The 25359-nt window shown below is 38.6% G+C and overlaps 1 protein-coding gene across 1 annotated transcript in view; it reads right to left on the bottom strand.

The window, feature by feature from the left end:
* Window positions 1-25359, bottom strand: part of NKAIN3 (sodium/potassium transporting ATPase interacting 3) — a 343480-nt gene that overhangs the window by 73871 nt on the left and 244250 nt on the right. Inside the window, 1 exon segment of the mRNA XM_085052921.1 lies at window positions 15778-15975. Coding sequence (XP_084909047.1) covers window positions 15778-15975 — 198 coding nt within the window.

Genomic DNA, 25359 nt, shown 5'->3' with positions numbered 1-25359 from the left:
CCTCATATGACTTGATATGCAGTTAAATATGTAATTAGAAATAAATATATAATGATGATACTCCTTTGGTCTTTCACGAAATCTGGCACTCTACATAGCTAATGTGTGGATTCACTCCTTCTTACCAGAGGCAATACTCCTTTCATTCCCTTTGTAAAACCCTACAAAGAATTGAGTATCTACAAACACACTGTTTATTGCAATGAGTGCCATAGGTTCAATAAAGTTGCTAGGAAATATGTGAGAATCCTTGAAACTGCAAAGCTTAGGCAATCTTCTCCATATTCATTGTTTCCTACATAAATTCTTTATCAATGAGCATCTAGGGACTTTTTTCTTTTCACTTGCATCAGCTTTACAACTGTATATTTCCATTTATTTTATTGCAATTATTTCCGGTGAAAATGGTGGTGTGTGTTAGTGTTATTTTACAATATTTTAATAAAAATGCATAACTCCCCAATGAAAATGAAAAATCCCTTATCAGCTATTTTCAAGCAGCACCTCTAGACTGAAACTAACAGACCAAAGGAGAAAACACCAGTGGCTGTAAAATATTCTTAGCCTGGAGGTATGAGAATCTGCCAATTTCACATCACGAAAAACAAGCCCCTGAGAGATTACAACCTTATTTATCCTTTTTGCCTACAGACCTCCTATGGAGTCCCATATCCATTGTGTGTGGACAAAACCTACAAATCATTAAAGTAAGAAAAATTTCTGAAAGGTTTAAAACCAAAAGCAAACACCCGACTCTTTCAGGCACTCTATTACAAGAGTAAATTGGACATCCCCCCATGCTCGGTAAAGGAGCTGAAGAGTTTGTATGAAATTGCGAGCACGGTACCAGGCAGTCATGTTCCTGTGAAATTGAGTACATTTCCTCAGGAATTCCTGGAGGTGAAGTATGAATTCTCATTAACATGGGGCTGTGTGTAATCTCATAACTGGCCAATGCAGCCTCATTGCACTGGACAAAGAAACCCAGACAGGCAGCGTGGAAAACAGGGGAACAGGAAACAGAAAACCAATGCAGTCCCAAACCCTAAACAGGTTTTTGTGACTGCATCAGACACAAACACCATGGGAATGCTCCATTTGTGATGGTGAATCACAGAAAACCCAAGCAAAGAAACTCCACAACATTCTTGCTTCCATGGACTACATGGCAGGAGTAACTAAAATGGGCCAAGGCACAATCCCAGCCCCACAGGGTAAGTAGTGTGTCTGGCACAGCTCATCTTCAGCACTTATGTCTTCCTCATCTCTCTCCCAGCACAGACAAACAGGGTGGGCTCATGCACCTTGGGTTCTGGGCACAATCCCTGACCTGTGCTGTGTCCACCATTGGTGGTCAACATGGCCTTTTCAGATTTCAGTAAAGTTTTTGGTATTGTCTATCAGAGTATCCTTCTGGAAAAAAATGTTCAGCACACAGCTCATCAGGTGATGGGTGAGCGACTGGTGAGTCAGGGGCAAAGGGTTATGGCAAATGGGGTGACATCAGACTGGAGACCTGTCACAAGTGGGGCTCCACAGGGCCTGTGCTCTTCCACACCTTTAGAAATTACTTGGATGCAGGACTTTAGGGTATACTTTGTAAATTTGCTGATGACATTAAACTGGGAGAAGCTGTTGACTCCCTCCATGGCAGGGAGGCCCTGCAGAGAGATCTTGGCAAATTACTAGGACTAGGCAATCACCAACCAGATGGAGTTCAGCAAGGGGAAGTACTGGATTCTGCACCTGGGATGGGGCAACCCCGGATGTACAGACTGGGAATGAGAGGCTGGAGGGCAGTGCCATGGAAAGGGACAATGGATCCTGGCCAATGGAAGCTGAGTAACAGTCAGCAGTGCTCTGGCAAGCAAGAGGGCCAACCCTGTCCTGGGGGGCATCAGGCACAGCATGGCCACATGGCCAGCCAGGCAAGGGAAGGGATTGTCCTTCTGTTCTCCATGCTACTCTGGTCTGACCTCTGGTCCTGTGTGCAGGATACAAGAATGCCATAAGAAAGACATAAAGCTATTAGAGAACATCCAAAGGAGGGCTATGAAGATAGTGACAGCCTAGAAGGGAAGATGTATGAGTAGCAGCTGAGGTCACTCAGCTTGCTCAGCCTGGAGAAGAAGAGGGAAGACTGGTGAGATATACAGCTTCCTCACGAGGGGAAGTGGAGGGGCAGACACTGCTCTCTTCTCTGTGGGGACCAATGACAGGACCCAAGGGAATGGAATGAATCTATGTCAAGGGAGATTTAGGTTGGATATTAGGGAAAGATTCTTTACCCAGTGTGGGGCTGGGCACTGGAACAGGCTGCCCAGGGAAGTAATCAGAGACCCAAGCCTACCAGAATTCCAGATGCATTGGGATGCTTTCAGGCACATGATGTGATTCTTGGGGTGGTTCTGTGAAGGGCCAGTAATTGGACTTGATGCTCCTTGTGGGTCCTTTCCAACTCAGGATAATTTATGACTGTGAAAAACACAATACTAATATGCACACACAACGGGTAATAAAAGATGATGCTCAAACTCATTTTCTGGCCCTGTTGGGTTCATTGACCCAGACAGGGCTATTGCAATTCTGTAATGCACACCAAGTGTGTTGTAAGCATGAGGACATCTTGCTAATAAGTATGACCAATACAGAAAGCAGAGCATTGGAGGGGAATCTCACACTGCTCTTTTTAGGACTTTCATAATCCATTTTAGCTGCCTGTGAAAAAAATATGCAGATTAAAAATATTCTTGAGTCTTTTGTGCTGTTTCCTTGGCCTCTAATGACTTCAATCATATTATAGTTAGATAAGATTGCTAGGGAGACTTATATTATTAATTATATATCATATGATAATATTAAGATAATTACACATTGTACCATATCAATATAATTTTATATTAATATTCTAGCTTTCATTAGAAAAATTCCATGGTTAGAAAAAACAGACAAACTTTCTGATACAACAAGCCCTGTTTAAAGTACCATCTTTACATCATTATCTAGGATTTGCACAAGAAAATATAAAACCTAAGACAAAAAAGAATCTTGTAATGGGAAAATATCCCAAGATAGTCACTAATTTTGACAATTACATCTATTAAGCTTTACAGTTGGAAGGCTCTGTCCCAGATGATCTACTGATAAATTATTGAATTGTATCACTTGTTAAAGCTTGGTAGCATGAGGCTGATACTGTCCACATTACCAGTGAACAACATGATGGCACAGATAAGGAGACTCTCATTTTTGAAGACTGAAGTGAGGCTTAAATGAGGCTGTAGTTTGACTCCACAAATGAGCATGCTCTAAAAATAACAAAGGAACACAGATATGTGTTGGTTTTTTTTAATATAGATTGGTTTTGGTCAAGAATCACATTGATGGTTCATTTCCTGCTAACAGGGGCAGTAAACTCATTGCCTTCCACAATACAGGGGAAGCTTCAAATGTGTGCTCAAGTTGGCAGGTGTCCCTGTCCATGGCAGGGAAGTGGGAATTAGATCCCCTTTAAAGTCCCTTCCAAGCCAAGCCATTCCATGACTCTGTGTGCCTAAGAACCTATGACCCCGTGTAGGGACCATGGAACATGACACATCCATAGGCCCAGATGCTGCTCTGTTTTTTGGGTGGGAAAGGGAATTTTAGAGTGTGTTTACTGGGGAAGCTGAAGTCGACTACCTTAGTAAACCTGTGTGCCTTCCTTTTTTTTAAGAAGTAACACTCTTCTCTATTTGAAAGTTTAAGGAATAGCATTAAAGTTACTTTCTAAAGCGAGGTGAAGCAGTCTGCAGTAGCTGTTATTGCTTATTAGATCTAAGACCTTTTTCAGACAACACAAGATAAACACATGCCGAAGAAGGTAGAAATCAGCAGCAGAGCCAATAAAATGCAACTGCTCCTTCTAGCACAGCCTCTTATGTGTGAGGTCAGCAGTGGGAAATCCCAGTAGGGCACAGCTTTCTGTAACTCACTGCCACTCTTGGTCATTTGTACCCACAACAAAACATGCAGAAAGTTCATTTCAGCTGCCTAAAACAACGACAGTGTCAAGGCAGGGAAGGAAAAGATTGCTTTCTTTGTAGTTAAGCCAGATTTCACAGCACAAGTGGTAGAGAAAATAAAACAGAGAAGTAAAATAAATGCAAAGCTTGCACTCCAGTTCTGTTCTAGACCAGCTTCTCTGTGGGCTGGTTTAGGGACAGCATTTTTATGTGAGGTTACTGGAGAATCATGGTCCCTGGAAGTGGAAAAGGGAAGAGGTAGTAACAAAACACTTGGGTCTTACCAGTTAATTCCTGGTTGTCTGAGTAAAAACTCAGTATCCAGGGAAGGGGACCTTGGCAATCCCTGGCCATTAGTGGTAAGAGCTACCAAGAAGGTGAAATTCTGTAAGAAAAACCTCCAGGCAACGGAGAGGATATTTCCAACAACCACAGGACTTCACTCTTGTAAACTCCTTCTGGAAATCAGTATATTACTTGAATAAACACTCAAGCTGTCTGTATGATGCATGTGTATGTGTGAAGATATCAGGTGCACTGTAAGTTAATAAATGAGATAAAAATAAATTAAATAAATCACAAGTAAAAATGGAAACGATCATGTTCTTTTAAGAGGCTGTTTAATTACCTACCACATTTTACTGTCATTCACAATGATTATCAATTAATCTACATAGCATTAATTTACATAGAAGGTAATGGAAAGTTAAGCTAGAAAAGTTCCACATCACCAGGAATGATTTCTTGAAAAATCTTTACTTATAGCACAGATTCAGACAAATCCAGCAGATGTCTTTTGCAACACCTGATTTATTCAATCATCATTTTCAGACCAACATCAGAATTATGGAACACCACCATTATTCATCATTCTTCTGCTTCCCTGGGGACAATTGTTTCAACCGAAGCCTTATACATGGGTGGGAAGAAATGAAAATTGCTTCTCAGGCTTTTACTTTACAATGATCTTGTCCTTTCGGTATAGTTACTGACACAGATAAAAACTGGAAGTAATTTACATCAGTTTCCCTTTCAAGACCACTAGCAATCTTACCTATTCAGATCATAATCAAACCACAGCAAAGAAATGCCTCCAGCAGCCATTTCACTCAGTTTCTACCTATTCTGAACCTTCAGAGAACACAAAAATCCTTAGTTACTTATTCCTAGATAGAACCTCACACAACCTGTACTTCTCATCTGTGTTTGCTGCTTTTCTTTTCATGACAAGACTAATTTCTTTTGTTCTATGAAAGTGTATTAAAAGTGTTTTCTCCCTTAGGCAAGTCAGACAACCACCAAGAAATACAAACTGAAAAAAAAGGCAAATTCATGAGGTAACTCTGTGTAAATTACTACTGTGATATTGTAAAGCATCACTTCTTAGGTACTTATCAACATGCATCTTGACTGCATTCATGTACAAACTTTTTATTAGTCTCTCTTGGTATATTGCAGCAGCACCCAAACTCTGCTCTCTGGTACTTTGTCTCGAGGGCTATAATCGCTGCCTGCTTTCCTTCCTCTCCCATGGAGCTATTCACACACCTCCCCTGTGAATGGAGGGTGTTGTGGCAGCCATCTCCCTTGGCAAGGCTCAGAAGCAGCAGAAGAACAACGCTAGCATCACTCCTGCAGCTCAGTGCCTTTCCTTACATGTCCGAGGATTTTGCATGAACTGGGCTGTTTCCATGCCCAGCACCTTCCATGGAAGGGCTGATAGGAGCTAAGTGAGTATTTATAGCAAAGGATGGACCAGCCCCTTAACAAACACACCGTGCCCTGTAGCCAAATGTGTCACCAACATGGGTGCAACAGGGGAAAGCACGTCCTGGGCTAGACCTCACACATTCTGCTGGGATTCCCTGCTCTGCTTTGCAGAATATAAAGGTAACAGTTGCATTTTTAACAGTTTCCAAAATACTAGATAGTGAACAAAGACTGGTCACAGGATGAGCAGATTATTAGAGAATTTGGGCCAGAAGATTTAGCTACAAAAGCTACGAGGGCAACATTTGCAGAATACTGGGCTTTGAAAACTTACTCTGCACTCCAATCTTCCTATATCAAAATACATTTTCCTAGAAAACCTGGTCTGTCTTTCAGTGAGTAGTTCTGAGAGGAACACATATGCACCTTGACTTCCTCCTTCAGTGAAAATCAAATGATTTGCTCAAATGTTGAGGGGTATGGGTTGCTTCACTGCTTGTTTAGTGAAATCCCTCTCCTGGCTTCTCCTGTTTCCCTAGGAAAACACAGAGAGCATTGCAAATCACTGGGGACTGCATTTGAGAGAAAAGAAGAGTTCTTTCTGCAGTCAGGTCACATTCAGGCAACAAATTTTAATGGAAGAGCTAGGCTGTGGATTTAGTACATGATTAAAAGAAAAATGTCCTGTCAGTGGAAGCTCACACAGAGATGGGTTTTAATCAGTGGATATTTTTCCCCCATATAAGAAAGTCTGGGCACATGGGTATCAACTACAATATGCAGAAAGAATAATCCTGCTGAGTATGAGTGAGCACACATCTACTGCTGTTAGGCTCAACAAAACTGCAGTGGGAGGCTCACCTCTGGCTTGCCTGTGTCTTTTACAATACATGTGCAGACTAAGGAATCAGCAAAATAGTAAAATACCTTTTCATTACTTCAAATCATATCTGCATGTAAAAATCAATTAGAGAACTCTGTTCTTTGGAAATAAAAAAAAAAATGCAGCAAAGTCAAGCCTATCCAGAGCTGTCAATAACCATGTGAACTCAGCCTAGAGAAGGAGTTAATTTCCTTGGCTGGTTTATCAGCTTCACAGCTGGAGCAGACCTGATGCTGCACACTACTGGCAATGCAGCAGAGCTCTTCACACTGAATTGCAGCTTGGCAGAAAGGTACAAATTTTATTCCACCTTCCAAGTAAACTATCATGCACTGATTACCACAGAGGCTGCTGAAAGCTCATGAGTGTTCTGAGAGGCATGAAGACAAATATCCTAGGGAACATTGTGTTCTGGCTTTCTGAATTTCCAGGATCTTTGGTGTCCCAGTAGCTCATCAAAGAATTAATGGTTTCCAGTGTTACAGTCAAGAAAATACCCCTAAAGTTCAAACCAAACACTGCTTCCACTTTTCTTAATGACAAATGTTTGATTTCTGTGTTTTCTTAAAATGTTTAGACTGACAATCTCTTTTATACTTTTCACTTTATTCTCTTGTAATTTCCAAACTCCTAGTGCATCATTCAGCATTCTGCTCAGCTCTAGAGATAGCACGTAGGCACACTAGTTTGCCAAGGCACTTTAACCTGTCTTTACCTCTTCCACTGCCTCTCCTGATTGTCTGCAGAGATACTCACTCGTATTGGAATATGCAATCACCAAGTTTACTGTGCACTGGGCTGCTGCACTTCCCTGCTCCATGCTATTTCAGGTTAACTTCTGAAATTAAGTTAAAGGAAGGAAATTTATCAGAATTAAAGTATCCATCTGAGAATTGCAGTAACTAAGTTGCAGACATTTAGTCTATTACACTGCTTCTGCCATGGGCATGGCAATTATAGGTAGAGGTTGAAGGGGGAAAACCGAGCTATTTTCCAAATCTCCCATTTACTTCCAGTGCTTCTGCATAATTTGCACCAAAATATTAATGAGGTCCATAAAAATTAAAATAAACAATCGAGTTTTATTTTTACTTTAAATACTTTTGTGTAAATAAATATATTTCAGAATTCCTGCACAGAATTTCACGAACATTTTTGATAATAGCAAAATCGTCACAGTAATTTTCATGCAAAATGGCAAACAACTCTACATCAAGTACTATAAAATATCCAGAACAATTAAGTTATCATGTAGATTAACTATCAAGGTGAGGGCACTACTATGTTGCTAATGCTTGAACTGTTGTCTGCTATCCCACCAATCTTAGCCAGCTCTGGTGCAGAAGTTGGCTAAGTCTTTTTCACAAATCCATGTCATAACAGCTAATACGTGAACAAGAATGCAAATAGGTATCATATCAGTGTTTTCAGTTCCTTTTAAATGAGCTGCTGAAAAAGCAGACATCCCAGGACTGACAACTGAGACAAAAAACCACATATTTATCTTGATCTTGTCTCACATAGTTGATTTATTGACCTAGACTGGTAATTAGACAAATATACTTGTGTATTTTACTACCTATCCACTACCATGAATAATGAGGTCTAACCAAACTTAGCAAGAAAGGACAAGACCATTTCTAGAATGTTAGTGCAGGTACAGTCTCCCACTATTTTTCTTTCTCTTGGTTGTATTTTTTTCACAGTGAAGGCTTGTTAATGGCAAAGGAGAAGTGGGCTGTATGCATCCCTGAACCAACACTACAAACAGTGGAGGAATTACACAAGGCATGGATGGTGATACAAACACAATGACACAACTACTACAAAGCACTGGAAATAATGTTAAAAGCAAAAGGTTTGCACAATCCTTTACAGCCTCTTTGCAGTCTGTTTCAGAGACTGACAAGTCCTCTGTAACATTGCTCAGGCTGAAAAAATTATTCTCATTTTCAATAATCTTGTGATCTCACCAAACTTACTAACAAATCTGTAAGAAGCCAACAGCTCACCTTAACTCTCTATTCAGATGACCAAGAGGCAGTGTTCCTGGCTACTTTGGGGCTTTATTGTTGTTGTGATGATGATGATGGTTGTGATAAAGAATGGGCATATCTTTCACACCCTTTTTTTGAGTAATGTTGAAGTTCAGCTTTGCAGGTAATGAAATAAGTTAATTTTCTGCACCACTTGTGAAATTATTTATTATGAAAAGAAGACATTAACTGTTTTCCAAACAAACAATGTGGAAAGGGTGCAAAATAAAATTAAAGAAAATATAGAATACCTTCAGGATAACTATATTTTATGCATGTGCCATTCCTGTAACCCTTAACTCTAAATTACCTCATGCTTTTTTCTCACATGCTGATGTTAACTGGCTTTCCTAATCAATCACATGTCACTTGAGGAAATGGAAAGAGAGCAAGGAACCTGCCTGAGCACTGGTGTCAGCCCCTAACGGGATTTTCTTTGGAGAACAACATATATGATATGATTCCTAGCATCCTTTTCTGTCCAATTATAAAGATAGCAGGGCCATAACTAATGGGAAAAAACGAGCAGCTGCAGAGTCCTGGGGGAGCCAAATTATATATTGATATCATTAGAGCTTTTGTTACATTTAAATGAATATGAACCAAACTGCAGCTCTGGCTGACTGAAGGCAGGGGCAAAAGATGCTTTGCAACCTCTTTTGGAACAATTCCTGGAGCTTTTCCCAATGGCATAGAGAAGGTAATCTTAACACCAGGGATAGAGGAAGAGCCATCCAAATCAACCCAAAAAGCATTCAAATTTATGGGTCAGTAGCAAAAGCTTGGTCAATGACCTGAAATACGTTAAGCCACTCCAGCACTGCCCACGATCTTAGTCTCCCTACAGCTCTGTAGTCACAGTGTTTCCCTTGATTAATTATTCACACAAGATTCATAACCTCCATTTTAATGTTTGTTGTGCTAAATATATTTTTAAATTAAATTCTATTTTTCTCTGATTAAAAAAAGCACTTAAGTCTACCAAATGTCATTATTAATTCTTTTGTCAAAAAAATCAACATTTGGCAGATTCTTTGAAGACAGCAGGGCAGAAATTATTCACAAAGCAAGACAATTGCATGGAGTCAGTATGAGGCACTGACTAGTGACAGATATTCAGAAATTAAGTCAGATCCTTGCTTTTCATTTCCCTATGGATATGATGCTTGTGTGTACTGGAGAGAAGAACAGAGATTAAGAACATCAAAGAACTGTAAGGAAAAAGTAAGAGGAATAGAGTCCTCACAAACAAGAGGATGCAATGATCTTTATGACACAGATGATTGCATTATTATGACCAACAATAATAATAAAAATGAGAACTCAAAATATTTGAAATCATCACACCTGGCAAATTAAAACAGGATAACCATGCAGATGTATGGATGACAGGTCTAAGAATACTAACAAGTAGATTTTAAAAAGTGCTTAGCATAAATTTATATAAATAATTATGAATCTTTTGGGCAGGTAGGGACAATTTTTATAGAAAATAAGATAAGAGCTAGTTTTTGGGTTTTGGTTTTTTTTTTTTAGCATAACATACCTCATGAAGTTCAACAAGGGGAAGTGTGGAGTCCTGCACCTTGGGAAGAACAACGTCATTGTACTAGGTTGGAATATAGATGTATTTTGTATTCTATTGCCATCTGCTGTGGGCCGTTAGCTGTTAACGCCTGCTGTGACTCACCCCTGATAACAATGAGCCATCAAGAACCCACCACATGACTCATGGACTTATCTCATCCTACTGTGAGATGCTCCACCCAGGAGGGAGGAGCCAAGCATTCCCACCTGGATATAACCTGGAACTGCCCAAATTAGCCCTGTCTACTGGGTTCCCAGAGGACAAGAGCTACCACTGGGCCTTCAGCTGGAGACCAGACATTCTACAGGATCACTGCTTCAACTGAACTACTTCATTTGGGCTGCTACCACCACCCTAGCAGGGTGTCAGGTTGTATCTGACTTTGTCAGTGCTTTTTCCTTGTATTATTGCACTTATTTTTAATTTTCCTATTAAATTTACAATCCTGACTTATGTTCTCCCACTGGTTTGTTTTCAAACTAACACACTCATGCACTGAACTATGGTAGGGGCAACCAAGTTTGGGGAAAAGCATTTTGGCACAGAAAGACTTGGGGGTTATGGTGAACATGAGGCTGAAAACATGCCAGCAACATGCCCTTGTCCCCTAGAAGAGACCTGAAACCCTGGACTGCATTTAGGCAACGTGCTGCCAGCAGGTGAAGGGAGGTGATTCTGCACCTCTGCCCAGCACTCGCGAGACCTCACCTGCAGCCCTGGGTCTAGATCTTGAATGGAAGGGGTGATGAGGGTGGAACCAGGCTCTTCTCAGTGGTGCCAGGACCAGGGGCAATGGGTGCAAACTGGAACACAGGCAGTTGATTCCCTCTGAACACCAGAAAATACTTTTTCAGTGTGAGGGTTATCAAACCCAGGCCCAGGTTGGCCAGAGAGATTGTGGAGTCTCTTCCTTGGAGATATTCAAAAGCTGTTTAGCCACAGTCCTGGGAAGGTTGCTCTAGGTGGACCCAGCTAAACATGAGGGGTTAGATCAGATGATCTCCAGAGGTCCCTTCCCACCTCAACCCTTCCGTGTGATTTTGTGATACAGAGGTTGCAATTTTTCTACTAGTGGTGGGCATGTCACTGAGAGTTCAGACACAACATTAAAAGCTGCTTTAGAAGCCTGTTGCCTCTTAGGGAAAGTGTACAACATTTATAAATTCATGACTTGAAAGAAGCACTGGGAAGACATCTTTTTGGAGCATACATTTTAGCAGATAGTAACTGCTCACAGTGACCACAGTATCCAATTCCCAATTTGACTACAAGGAGTGTTTTTGATTATACTTCTGCTATTACAACTTCATTATATTCTGTAGAAAGTAATGTATTTTTCTATCTTAATGTATGTTTTGTGCTTGGTAGTATATGGGATAAGCTATTCCCTGCTGATAACTTTACCTTAGGCAGGTATGCTCACTGCTTTTTACTTCACTATGGAAAAATTTCAATATTCTGATCTCCCTATATCACATCTTTGTCTGGATTTATAGATAACTCTGCAAGAGAGAGTTTGAGGTTTTTTTGGGGTTTTTTTGTGATAGTTCCTCCTCTGTAGGTCCAGCTGGCAGCCTGAGGGTTACAATAATTGACATTTATGAGAGGCAACAGATGGACCTCTGCAAAGTAAGCCAGTAGTTTCCTTCAAAATATCCTGAATTTGGTCAGCATCAACATGCCAAAGAGCTTCAAAGTTTTGCATGTTTTTAGGCTTAGGGTTTTCACTTTCTTTGCTTCCTCCCTTCCTTCAGCAGTCCAGATTTTAGGTTATCCCTCTGTACCATAATGAGAACAGGAGGAACATTAATTTCACCTTGTGACATGCAGATTTGTGAGAAAGTAACGTCTCCTGGCCCACAAGCTCTAGTTGTGTCAGCCCTTTGCTCTGCCAGAATCCATTGATTTTGCTTCCTCAGCACTAATGAAGTTATACAGCTGCTAATTCCAGAGTTAGCACAGTGAACCTTAGCTTGGGGGATTCAGCTGCACAGTGTTAATGCCATGCTAGGCTCTGGGTCTAATACAAATCTCTGCAATAACTTGGAGAACTTTTTGAAGCTCAGGCTATTGAAGCCACTGTTTACCTGGCATTTAATAGTCTCAGTGTGCCTTTCCTATTTTCAAATAACAACACAAATTGTATGAAGGGTCTTTCTCAAAGGTGCTAAGATGTCACCATTTTGACTGTATAATTAATTTGCTCTCTGAGGATTGAGGTTTCAGTAATGATGATCTGCCTTGCATTTTAAAGGTGTTGTGCAGAAGAATTTATCTGTCAAAATAATATGTATATATTGTGCCCTGCATCAAATAAATGTAGATTTTAAACACAAAATTCAAACATAATCCTCCTTTACTATTAATTGGATTCTATTCTCTCATACTCCTCTTGATTGTTCCCCATTTTAAAGAACTGCTTAACATCTTCAACTACCAATCACTTAAATAGCCACGCAGAATCAGGATGAGATACAAAGTTACTGTTTCACCAAGTAAAATAATTTTTTAGAAACAACTATAAAGGAGATACAAAAATAGCTTTACTTTGTTAAAATTAAATAAATTACTGTTGAGCCTATTTCCTGGAGCAGGGTTTAATGTAGTCACAGCTGCAGCATTCTGTGCATATAGAAATCTTTATACCAGTTAAAAAAAAAAAGTCACCTATGAAAAATGCTGCTAGTGAGTTATATATCTCGACAGGTATCCAATACTTACCCCTGGAGGTATTTCTTTTTTCAGAGGCTTTAACTCCCTAGCAAATGGAAGTGTTTGCATTCCCAGTCATTTGGACAAGGGTTAGCATGATAAAATGATTTGTTATGCCAATAAAGTATTTTGTTACACAGTAAAATGGTTTGTTACGCTACTATTGCTATATAAAAATGTTATGAAAATTAAGTAGGTTGTAAGGTCCAAAAAGGAATAGCCTGCTTTTGGGACTAGCTACTAAGAAGAGGTAAAAAGAATAATCTTATCTACAGTTCCTTAGTCCTTTGAAAAGACCTAAATGACATATTAAGTAACAATTTAAATTGGTACCCCAAACAGGGAAGAAGTTATGCGTCCAAAATGGATAGGAACTTCCTCAAGTCAATAGTACTCAGAAAAAGGAGGAAATTGCAAATTATTTGATAATCCTGGTGGTGACTTCTGTCCTGTGTGACAGTACATGAAACAAGCCTAAATTAAAATTCAGAATGGAAACCGAAGTACAGATTCATCGTATGTTCATCATAACACATCACAGACAGGATAGCAAGATAGAGGAAGATTGGAGGAAAACCTTACTTTGTGTACAGTATTTTAATTTTAGCATTGTGTATATCAATCAAAGCAGTATTTGAAACTGGCAAATATTTAATTCACTGTCATGCCTTAGAAGTTCCTGGCACATTTTGAATTTTAAATTCAATTAAAAATTTGAATTTTTATTTAATCCAAAGTGGCAATCAGTCACTTCTTCAGAAAGGGAAGGCCAGTTACATCTTACACTTTATAATTATTACAGAATGTCTATATTTTTTAGTTTTCATATTTGTTTAGTTTGTATATATTAATTGCATTTATTCTATTATTCTAATATTTTTGTCATTTGACAGAACTCTACTGCACTGATAAGCGCAGAAGAAAACACTTTCTGTTATCAATAACCAGTTGTACTTCCATCAAATTCTAAATTTGTTGAAAATCACAAAAAATACTAGAAAAAATTTTAACACATACGTTTTTATCTTACAGAAGTGATGACATGTCTAAAATATTTGTGGTTTTCTCCTTTTAAACTAACCCCAATTCATTTTCCTTTGTAAAGGCTCACTGATGCAGAGTCAATGACACTGCATTGTGAGGGAAATCTGCAGCAAAGGAACTCTTGGGAGAAGCAACCAGCTTTGAGTATCAGGGCACCACAACAATAAGGAAGGTGCATTCAGTGAAGTCTGAGTCTGCAGAATTCTTCTGGAAGGCCCACTTTCACAATAACATTATAATTTATGTTAGCATACACAGGGCTGGGCTGCAAAATAAGTTTTTCTTCACTGGAAAAAATCCTGGCCCAAAGTGTTTGCTGCCTGACTGAAGGATGGTCAGCAGAAGGCTTGGGTAGGTGCTTGTGATGTCACTGATGCCTGAGAGGCTGATAGACCAGGATAAGACACTTATCTTGAGTAGATGCATGTGATGTCACTGGTTTGCAAACCAAGTGCACTAATTCAGAGCTGGATCATCAAGTGGAAGTTCATTAATCACAGATGTACAAGTTTATCCAAGTTTGACTAAAAGTAGTAGCAAGGAAAAAGCACTTGGCATCTTATAAAAGGCATTTAGTATTGCAGAGGAATTATCTTGAACTTTCAGACAGTTGGACAGAATGATAGATGTAACCACATATACTGATTTATTTTAAAAGAGAAATGTTTTTATGCTGCAAAAAAGTAAAAATTAAAATTTGAAAATAATTTTAAACTGAGTGAGATTTCTTCTGAAGATTCCTTTTACTTAGCAAGTGATAGTATGTACCAGCTGGTTAGTAAAACAGCTTGAAGCACTGAACAGACCAGGAATGTGCATCCCTTCTGGTCAGACCAGATAGCTCACCTGACTAGAAGGTGTGGACTGCAGATTGCACCACTTCTCACACTGTCTAGCAAGCCATGGTGAGGACCATGAGCCACAAGCATTTATGTTCTCAAAATAGGTCTGGACATCTGGGGTGATCGATCCTGCACACAACCACTTGGGGTCAGCCAGTTGCAATGCACTACACACAGCTGTGAAGAAAGAGGTACCCCATCCAGGACATCACACAGAGCTCATGCCAAACAACCTGTTAATCACAAGCAGAAGTAGCCAGCAGACTGAGGAAAAACTGTGGCCAACACTGGGCTGCTGGTCCCAAAGCAACTTATTGAGTCTCAGCACTTCTCAGCACTGCAGGCTTTTATAACAACTCCTTGCATTGCATTTTTTCACTGCTGTTGCAACAAATGTGGACCATGGAGGTAGAGTATTCTGATCATGCACAGCTCAAGGAGAGAAAAAATAACCTAGTGAAATATAAACACATATATTCCTATAAATGCTTTTATTCCTAATACTTTTCTAACCTTTTTCAAGGATTAATCCATAGCTCAGTCTGGGAAGAAACTTAGCTATGTATCATGTAAAATGTATTTACAATCAGGGCTGAATAAATGGCATCATTGATTGTGAACTTTGGAAAGGTTTAGGCAAATTAATTTTGGACAAGTCTGCTCTCCCTTGCTCTACATGCCTCAATGCATGAGAGCCAAGGACTGGAGTCAATTTCAACCTGTCCCAGCAATGGTCAGAATGGAGCTTATCCCAGTACAGAGCTTTAAGAGATATACGGAAAGAAAAGAACAATTAACATTTTAATAATGTGTATATAGTTCTGTAATTCAAAACACAATTAAAAATCTCTGCAGCTATCCATTGGCCACCACATCCCCTTCCCAAGACATGCAACAGCAGCAGGCTCTGTGTGAAAGGACTGATGGATTCCCAGTACAAAAAGAAACATGAACTTACGGAGAGGAGTATTTGGATAGCGCTGTGAATGACCTCTAGGTACTGGAAATCAATGATGCAGCCTGTCACAGAGACGTAGGAGTAATCCTCTAGGATGCCAGGGGAAGAAGGACGCACCACCCTTCGTATGCAGCCAGGCCCGTGCTCCCGCCACCAGGAGCGGTGCATGGAGATGTTAAACGTCATGAGATCCGTTTCCTAGGACAGGGAGGGAAAAAGTGTGAAAACCTTGGACTTTCTGTTATTAAGGTAGAGTAAGGGGAAATAAAAGATCTTTTCCATTATTATAAGGGCAATGAGATAATTATCCTTAATCCTCACCCCAGTAATTTTAGCATGAAAGTAGAATGTTAGAGTGGAGAGAGGAAATTGCAAACATTCATTGATTATATTGTAGTTGTGCACAGGAACTTCTGCCTGGCACAAGAAGCATCATACCAGGTACTGTACAAAACACATTTTCGCTTGGACTTACAGCCTGAAAAGCAATTTTGTTCTTACTTTATTAGAATGTCACTTAAGAACTAATTTTTTTAACAGGCAACAGAGCCAGTTTTTTGCCACAGTACTGGAGACAATCTAAATCAAATTTCCATTTATTTAAAATACTGTCTGTTAACCATTGCTATTATTTTAAGTAGGACCACAAGTGGCTAGACAGTTCTAGTTGCCAAAGATTCAAATGAGAAGATGTCTCCAGACAAGCACCCTGCTCTCTTTTCTTCCCTCTGCCCCCTCATCCAGATGACCAGCTTCTCAGTTCAGTGAAGGAACCTACTTTTGTGAACTGATCTGGGTTTAAAATAAAAGCAATAAATTCTTTTTACTCAAGTCATCTTCCTGATCAAATATTAAACCTACCCTGATGAGTACTGGTTGCACTGTAAGTCACAAAGGATATATAATAGTGCATTTTAGTAAACATCATCCCACTTCCACTTGGAGTGGTGAAAGTGGCAAACCTACTAAAGACTTTGTAAGAACTTACCTATGAAATACAAACAGGAAAATTTATTTGAATTAACAACTAATTTGGGTCTTTAGGTCATGCATAAGTAAAGTACACTGAAGTTGTATGGATGCCATTTAAACGCAAAAAATGCATCCCACAAATATGTCCTGTCTGTGGCCATTTGCTTCCACCCTGAACAAAGGGATATTCAGTGCAGATTCCAGTTGCAGAAGTAGTACACTTGTTATTTTCCTTTGTTAATTGCCTTTATTCTGGCCAAACCTGAAAATTAACATGGGAATTAAATCCTGACTACATCCTAGTTATCAGCAAGAAATCTGCCTTTGTGATCTGCTGGTTTTTTCTCCACAACTTCTTTACCCTTTAAATGCAGACTTGCTGGAGCATTATTTCCAGTTGATGAGACATTTGTCTTTTGACTTTGCATGTCAATCCTTGATACTGGTTTAGAAAATTTTCAGCTGCAACATGAAAACAACTTGTGAAATCAGAGGCTGACAGGCAACTCAGTTTAATGAAAATATAATTACAAATATAGAGTCACAGTAAACAGCCAAGGCTTTCTTTGTACAACAATGCCAGAGATTGCACAGCATTATCAAGTGCTTTTGAAAACTGTCAACTCTAAGAAATGCTAGTTGTTAAGCAGCACACATACTCAATCTAAGCTATTTCAGAAGCTCTTTGTTGAGAAGGAATATGGATTAGTGGGTTAGTGTGTATCAAATATTGAAAGGTAGAACTTTGTTACCCCAACTGTGGGAATAAGTTATGATGTCAATGGTGTTGGTGTTACAGCTTTCTTTGCTCCTGAGGGTTTATTTATACTTCTTTTTTTTTGTCTTTAAGTGTTTAAAATTATACCATATTACAGTGTTTCTACTTGGCTTCTTTACAGCCAATGACACAGAAAAATGGCAGAATTCCCTAAGGAAACAGCTTGATAAATATTGTCAACGCACAAGAAGTGTAAGATTTGGCATGTGATCAGTACAAATGCCTTATAAATAAAATCTTTCTCTTCTGGAATACTGTTATGTTTAGCTCTTGGGGTGATTAAAAAATTGCTTACTTGATGCTCGTGTTCATGTTTCAAGGCTGCTGGTGATTCATGTAGGAAGGAAACAGCAAAAAAACCCGAAAGAAATGTCTTCATAGCACTTGCTACCTTTTTAAAAATAAATTCTCACTCAGAAATTCCCAATAAAGGGTGTAAGAGGAGATTTCCATAATTACTTTTCATTTTGTTTATTACATTCCGAGCTCTCAAAGAAGGTAAAAGCAGATAATGATGGCCCAGCAAGGATCAGTTTTAGAAAAGCAAACAAAACCACTTGGTGCATTAGCTTGACCTCTGAAATATCACTTCACAAAATGGCAGCCATAAGCTGCTCGAGCTGATAAATGTTAAGCTGCCAATCAATAAAAGAAAGCCTGACAACAGGAAAAATCAATTTTTTTTTTTTTAGCAGCTGAAACACTTGCCTCTCACTACTTGGAGATTCTTAATGCATAAAGTGAGTCAAATGCATAAAGCATTAAAAAAATTAACCCCTATCTTTATAGTCATTTACAGAGCCATGGAAAATTCAAAGACTCCTTGCTGCAATGTATGGGTTTTAAATACTAGTGAACTCCTGAGAGTGTTTCAGTATTTGTAAATTCACAGCTTGGAAACCCTGAGCATGCTGGAGAAGCTGCTGCCCAAATGGCTTATTTTCAGTTCTATGTTTAATGAAAGTTAAGAATTCTTTCAGAAAGTACAAGGAGATGCTTGAAGTTTTTCAGTAGATCATTTACTATCTTCCAATTTCACTGGGAAATATTAAATGTTTAATCTTCATCAGGCGACAAATACAAATGCCTATTTCTTAGAAAAAAATGCTGCTGCTTCAAAGAAAGAGATTCAGTTTCAGGCTCTGTACAAGAAAAACCAAGTTCTCCTTACAGCTAATCCTGTTGGGAGTCATTTAACAGTTGAAATTTCAATAATGGATGGAAAATTGCTCTCTTCTAAACATAAATGTTTACCTTAATTCCATACATCAGCGGGTAAACTATACTTCCTCAGCTGGTAACCTCTTCAGAGAGACACCATAAACAGAGAGGGGGCACAGATAACAGGTCTTCCAGGAAAATGTTGGGACTTAGGGAAGTGACACAGGGAAGGGAAATCCTATCTCCTACTCCTCCCTTCTTTAGTCAGCATTAAAGCAATACTCCAGTCTGTGGTAAGAAGTTTGCTCCTGAGTATAGGATCAACCCCTTGACCATACTTTACTGATGTAAGAGTCCCACTTCACTGTCTACAGCTTTTTAAGCCTTTAAACTGTATATAGGATTTGTGTTCGCTGTCAGCCCAAGGATTAATTTTGATTATTATTGGAAATCATTGCTATGGCAGATACATCCTTTTAAGGTGAGATGTAATCCCTGTGAGTCTGAGTAATGCTGTTTCTAAGTGCTTGGAGATAATGTTTAATTTCATTATATCTTCTTAAATTGTACATTTGGTTTCAAGCAGGCATTTTCTATTGGGCAGGGCTTTGAGCAACCTGATCTAGTGAAAGATGCCCCTGCCTGTAGCAGGAAGGTTGGTCTAGATGATCTTTGAAGGTACATTCTGATCCAAAACAGTCCGTGATTTTTTTCATTCTATTTTTAGGTGGTGAATCTACATAAATTTTAACAAGTTGTAGCATAAGATGGCTGATTTTAAAAATACAGAGTAGTAACAGGGGTGATGTTCCTTTCATTTATTTGTGTATAATTTATACACAATGTCTATAACAACAACACAAATAATTAATGAGAAATTAAGACTCACTAAAATCATCAATTTTAAAGAAAACAAAAAGAAGATACTGAAACTCCAGGGAGAAAACCCAATGCACCAAGATTGTCTTCCATAAGAAACAAACATTTTGCTGTGACATGATTACCATCACAGATATTTGTTCTTTCAGTGTATGCTTCTGCTTTATGATATGTTCTTCTGTATTTCTTTCATTCCTTGTTAGCATTTAAGAATATACTCTTAGGAAAACTATAACAAAAACTGTATGCTGAGCAGGATGGAGGAAAAGCACTTTGTTCCTTCACAAAACAGCAGTCAACACTTGAAATTTTATAGAAAAATGCAAGAGCATAAAGGCCTGGCAAAGCATAATGTTAGAGATCTTGACTTTATCGTTGCTTGTGTGGCACCCATCCCTTCCTAACACTTCTTGTTTTATTGGTACATACTATAATACTTATTATAAATGAACATTAGGCAGAGGCATTAAATGTTCCCATTCCATTTCCTAAGTGTAACAAGGATGCTCTGCTCTGACTTGCTGCACATACTTTGTTTAAGTAGTGAGAAGAAAAGATTTTCAATCAAACACCTGATCAACAGGTAATAAAAGTTTATATGCATAATGCTAGGAAAGGAATTGTACATTTCCTTGTAATTCCCTACACCCAATTAGGTTTGTAATTAAGATGCAGGGGTATTGGCAGGGACAAGGAACACATACATCCCTTAGTATCTAATCTCAAGGAGATATTAATCCTCACTGGATATAAATGATGTGTCCCAGCACTGATGAAATCTGCTTTAATTGTAGAAGTACTTGGAAACATGACCATCAGTTATTAGCCAAAGACCCCCTTGGCAGCATAACCTTGGCTTTCCACCCTGCTATTACCTGAAACAACAGGTTCTGACTCCAGCTTGCTCTGTGTGTAACCAGTTACATTCCATCTCCTCTCACTACTGTGGAACAAACAGGTTTTGAAGGCTTGGGCAGACAGTACTGAAGAAGCCTGAGGCCATTTCCCATTTCCAAATAGGGAAACTTGTGCCACTAGTTCCCACAATGTCTTTATTGGGATGATCATTTTTGAATATTGACTATTTTTTTCCCTGTTTGTTTTTAATTTACCCTCTTGCCTTGGTGTCACACTGATGGCTTTACCCATCCCATAAACTAGACGTAGAAGGTAGCCCACTCAATGATTGTGGTAGCCCGCTCAGCTGCTAATGAGATAGCACAATGAACTGTGCTGATTCCAGGCTGCTCAAGATATAATAGTTAGTATCTTCACCTCATCCTGAGCACTCTGGTAAATAAATGACATGAAGAGCATTCTTAAACTGAAGCTTATGGGTTGACTCTATGGGGACTATTCATCTGTCTGAACTGGACAGCAGACTAGACATAGCAAATTCATCTCTGTGTTAGCAATGTGCACTAAACCAGAGGAATCATGTGATACACCTAAATTAATTACCACTAAAAGAGAAAATTCACAGTATCAAAATCTTCAGACGCAGACCACGAAGTAATCCCAGCATCATGGGCTGAGAGTGGTTAAAAGAGGTATAGAGGCAAAATAAATTTTGGTTGGTGTGATTAGAGGCTCATTGTTCCCACTTACACAGATTAGAGGTTCACAGACTGTAATCATGGCATCAGACCACAACTAAAGGGAAAGATTTCCATACCAAGCATAATGACTATTAGAAAGTTACATTGATTTAGTCAATTTTTTTTCAAATATATCTACACTACAACACTTTTTAACCCTTTGTTGACAGGCTACCATCCACATCTACAACCCTCCAAAAAAAAGTATGTGTTAAGCTTAGCAAGTACTGGTTTCTTCTTCTTTTTCTACATTTATTCCTTGGGCTATAGAGAGTGTTGTCAGATTTTATTTTATTTTTTAAAAGTTTTGGAAATTTCTTTGGAAATCAGGCAGATGGTCTACCTATGTTATAAAAATAGTTTTCCTGCGTTGTTGAATTTGCTACATGCTCAAGGATCTGTATACTGTTTTGCAAAGCAAGCAATTTTAAAATTAGAATTACCAAACTTACTAGAAAAGTGGAATGCAGCAAAATGTCTTTAAGAAGCCAGAAGGCAAGAAGTCAACAATAGAAGCATACTGCTGTCTTATGCAGTGGTAGAGTATCAGTTGCCAAGAACAAATTATGAGAATTATTAGCAAGGGGCTGTTTTTGAAAATTGTTGTGCCTGAAGATGAGCTTGGATCTTTGGCAATATTCAGATCCATGCTCAAATCCTGGCTCCATGTCTTTTTCTTGTTCGACTTCCCTTTTGTGGCAGACTCTCTGTCTGAGTAACAGCCCAGAGAGGTAACACAGTATGGCAGGAAAAAGCTCCAACACACAAGGAAAAACAGCATGAGCCAGGGTGATTGGATCAATACGAGTCTTACCTACCAGTTGTCATAGGAAATTCAACATGAGCACAAAGAAGTCACAACTGCCCAGAAAAGCTGTTGTGCTCCAACGGAGTCCTTGACATGTGATTGGGATGAGCACTGAGTTTGAAAATTGCTCTCACCTATTTCCTCTGATGATCCAGAGGTATGAAAGAACACAGATTTGGAGCGATGCCAAATGAAGAGCAGTGCTTTGAGTTTTGAAGGCTGGGAATAAATATGACAAGGGTTTGTACAAAGCCAAGGGTTTGTGCAGATTGGTGTGGCCCTCACTCAAGCCACACCTGATTTTGGCTGAAATGAAGAAGGAAGGCAGGACTGAAATGTAAGTGAAATAGTGACAAATTAGAAACATCATTGGCAGGCTATCTACAGCCACCTGTACAAATGCTGTAGGAAAGCTTCCCAGGACAGAGAGACAGGAAAGTTTAAAAAAGCTTGAAAAGTCGCAGTATACAAAAATAGGAAAACACTACAATTATGGGCAATGAAAAATTCTGTCCAAAATGTTCATAAACTACATGCATTTGAAAAAGGAGTTTATAACATAAAACAATTTCAAGGCTCAGCAAAAACATTTTAACTTTGTTGTTGCTTCTGTTTCTAAACAAAATTGCTGAGATCCCTACAGAGTCATGCATACATTTGAAATATCATAAAACTAAAATTTGATGCCTCAAAGATAAGCTGCCACAAACAGTTATAGCAAAATCTTTCCACACTATTTCATAATAATTACAAATATTTCTTATTTAATTATTCTTATTAATTATTCTTATTTAATAATTCTCATTAAAGCAGAAAGGACCAGACTTATGTGCCTGAGTACCTCACCATGTTTACAGTCTCTAAGCATTCAACATATATTACATATAAGTAATTCAACAGATACATTGCTTAAGGAAATGAAGAAGACTCTTGCAGTGTTGATGGGAACTGGATTTCTACAGTTAAAATGTACAGGTCTGGCTAAAACTATTAATTCTTTATAGGCCTTTGTCTTTTGTACAGTGAACACCTTAGTATTACAAACCTTGCATGGAGTTCTCGTTCTAATATCACTAGGAAATGCATGGAAATAGAGGACACAGTTTGTGCCAAAAACCCACATAATCCCATATGAGGAACAGATGCAATGTAGCCTCTAGCCAAAACAGGATTTAACTTTGTTATTATCCATATAACCATATTTTGTTCATAGTGGTTGAGAACAAAGACAAAGCACAGGAATAAAGGCATGATTAAGAATATAATGTCATAACAATAGTACAGTTAATTTTGATATTTCCCTTCATTTTTGGTGGATTCTGTGCTTTGTCTCTCTGTCTCAACTATAGGAATACCATAACATCTCTTGCTATGCAAGGAGATAAATACTATGCTGGAAATAAACACATGGGTCCTAAATTTAAAGATCTGTCCCAGACTCTGATGACACTAAAAAGCACCATAAAAAGACTTTCGAAAACTCACTTGAATGTTAAAATTTCTGACAAGAAAAATAACTCCCTCTTTTGAGACTAGCCAGAATGCTCCTACTTGCACCTAGGAACAGTTTAAAAGATTAATAGGACAGTTTAGTCAACTGCTGTTGCATTCTCTGCTTTGCTTGCTCAAAGCAATGCAATTGTTCATGATATTGCCACCTCTTGTTTTATGGCAAGTCTGGTTATATTCAGCATTTTTGCTAAAGCCTTCTTTCCCAGGGACATGAAATCACAAAAAGGAGTGTGTCTTGTTGTGAGAAAGTGAGCTGAAAAGGAAAACTTTAAAAATCATGAGCTCTGCTGCTAGGCACTTCCACTCTGTACTGTAATTTGCACTGTTTGCTGTTTCCCTGCAGTCTAGAAGGGAGGCTTGTGTATCACAAGTTCAGATCACAGCTATCCAGGGCATCATGTGCCATAGTCCCCCATCTTGGACAATCATGAATCCATCAGGGTATAGGAAAGAGCCAACTGTTTTTTAATGTTTCATCAAAGACAATGACCCAAGTGAACCCGAAAAGCTTAAAAGAGGTAATAAGGAATACCTTAATACCTTAAATACCTTAAAAGAGGTAATAAGGAATATTATAATATATAAACCAAACTCCATGATTCATGGAAATTTTGTAAGAAGATCCACATTTTTATTTTAGAGTGTGTGCAAAAGGCAACCTGAAAGATGGGCTAATTCACTACATCTTTTGAGTGAACTCCTCTACAGCTCATTGAATATGACTGTCTGCTACTAACAGACTGCCAAGAAGTGACAGTAGACACTACCAAAGCTCTACTGAAGACACAGAATACAAAATGAAACAACAAGCAATAAGAAGCAGAAGTGTATTGAGCTGCAAGGGGTCTGTTTTCTTACTCCTTTCATTTCTATGACGCACAAGGTTCTCTCAGAAACATGCATTTCCTCATGACACTTTTGTTTTTGTACTTCTTCTCTGTGATAGCAGGTCGTCATATTTTTTGCCAGTCCCTCAATTTTTGTGGTGCTGTTTGCCAATGACCTTGGCTTTAGAGAGCAATCCTTTAATCACAGGCTTCATTTGCATTCTGCTGAAGCAATGACAGTCTCCAAAAAGAATTTGATAACACTTTTTTTAAACAGCAAAGACAGTCCCTAAAAAAACTTTGTCAGATGATGAAATCTGAAATCCGCCCTTTCCTAGCAGAAGTGAAGTACCAATGACTACAGAAAAGAGAATCTGCTGCAGCAGACATCAGTTAATACAATTTATTTAATTACTCATTTCACATTGACTACAGCCATTAATCCACATTTTATGTTCCTTGAAATATGTTATACATTTATGTAAATATATAAATATATGCATACAGTGTTTTTATTTATGTATACACAATGTGCATATATTTATATATTTACATTTATCTGTAAAAATTAATGACGCAACAGTGCTTTCCCAAGAAGGAATTCCAACCATGGTCAAAGAAGGCAGTATTACCAATCTCCTTCAGCAGTACTTTGTACCCTGATCTTGATCAGATTAATTTAATTTGCAGCCTAATCCACCTCCAAACCTCAATAACTCTCACAGACATTCACACAAAAGAGAGTTTTTATTTGTTTTCTCCAGTAATTTTCAGGTTTTCAGAGGGCTATTTCAGAACAAAGATCCTTTAATCTGTGGCATAGTCTCTCTATGGGGAAGTCTATAATCATAATAATCAAACTTCTCAAATTCTTTTGACTAGATTAATCAAAAGCATTTGATGGTGTCTAGTAACTTTTGGACAACTTCATGTTTGCCATGTAAAAGAAAATCAGTGAGGTGCTATGTCTAATAATTATTTTAATTTTGAAGAAATTTCTCGTAGAAACTTCTTTAATCAATGCATTCGAATATGATCCCCAGAAAT

Source organism: Lichenostomus cassidix, chromosome 2 (genome assembly GCF_008360975.1).
Source record: "Lichenostomus cassidix isolate B80296 chromosome 2, HeHo_3.0, whole genome shotgun sequence".
NCBI lineage: Eukaryota > Metazoa > Chordata > Aves > Passeriformes > Meliphagidae > Lichenostomus > Lichenostomus cassidix.
This window is presented reverse-complemented; position numbering and strand designations above follow the sequence as displayed.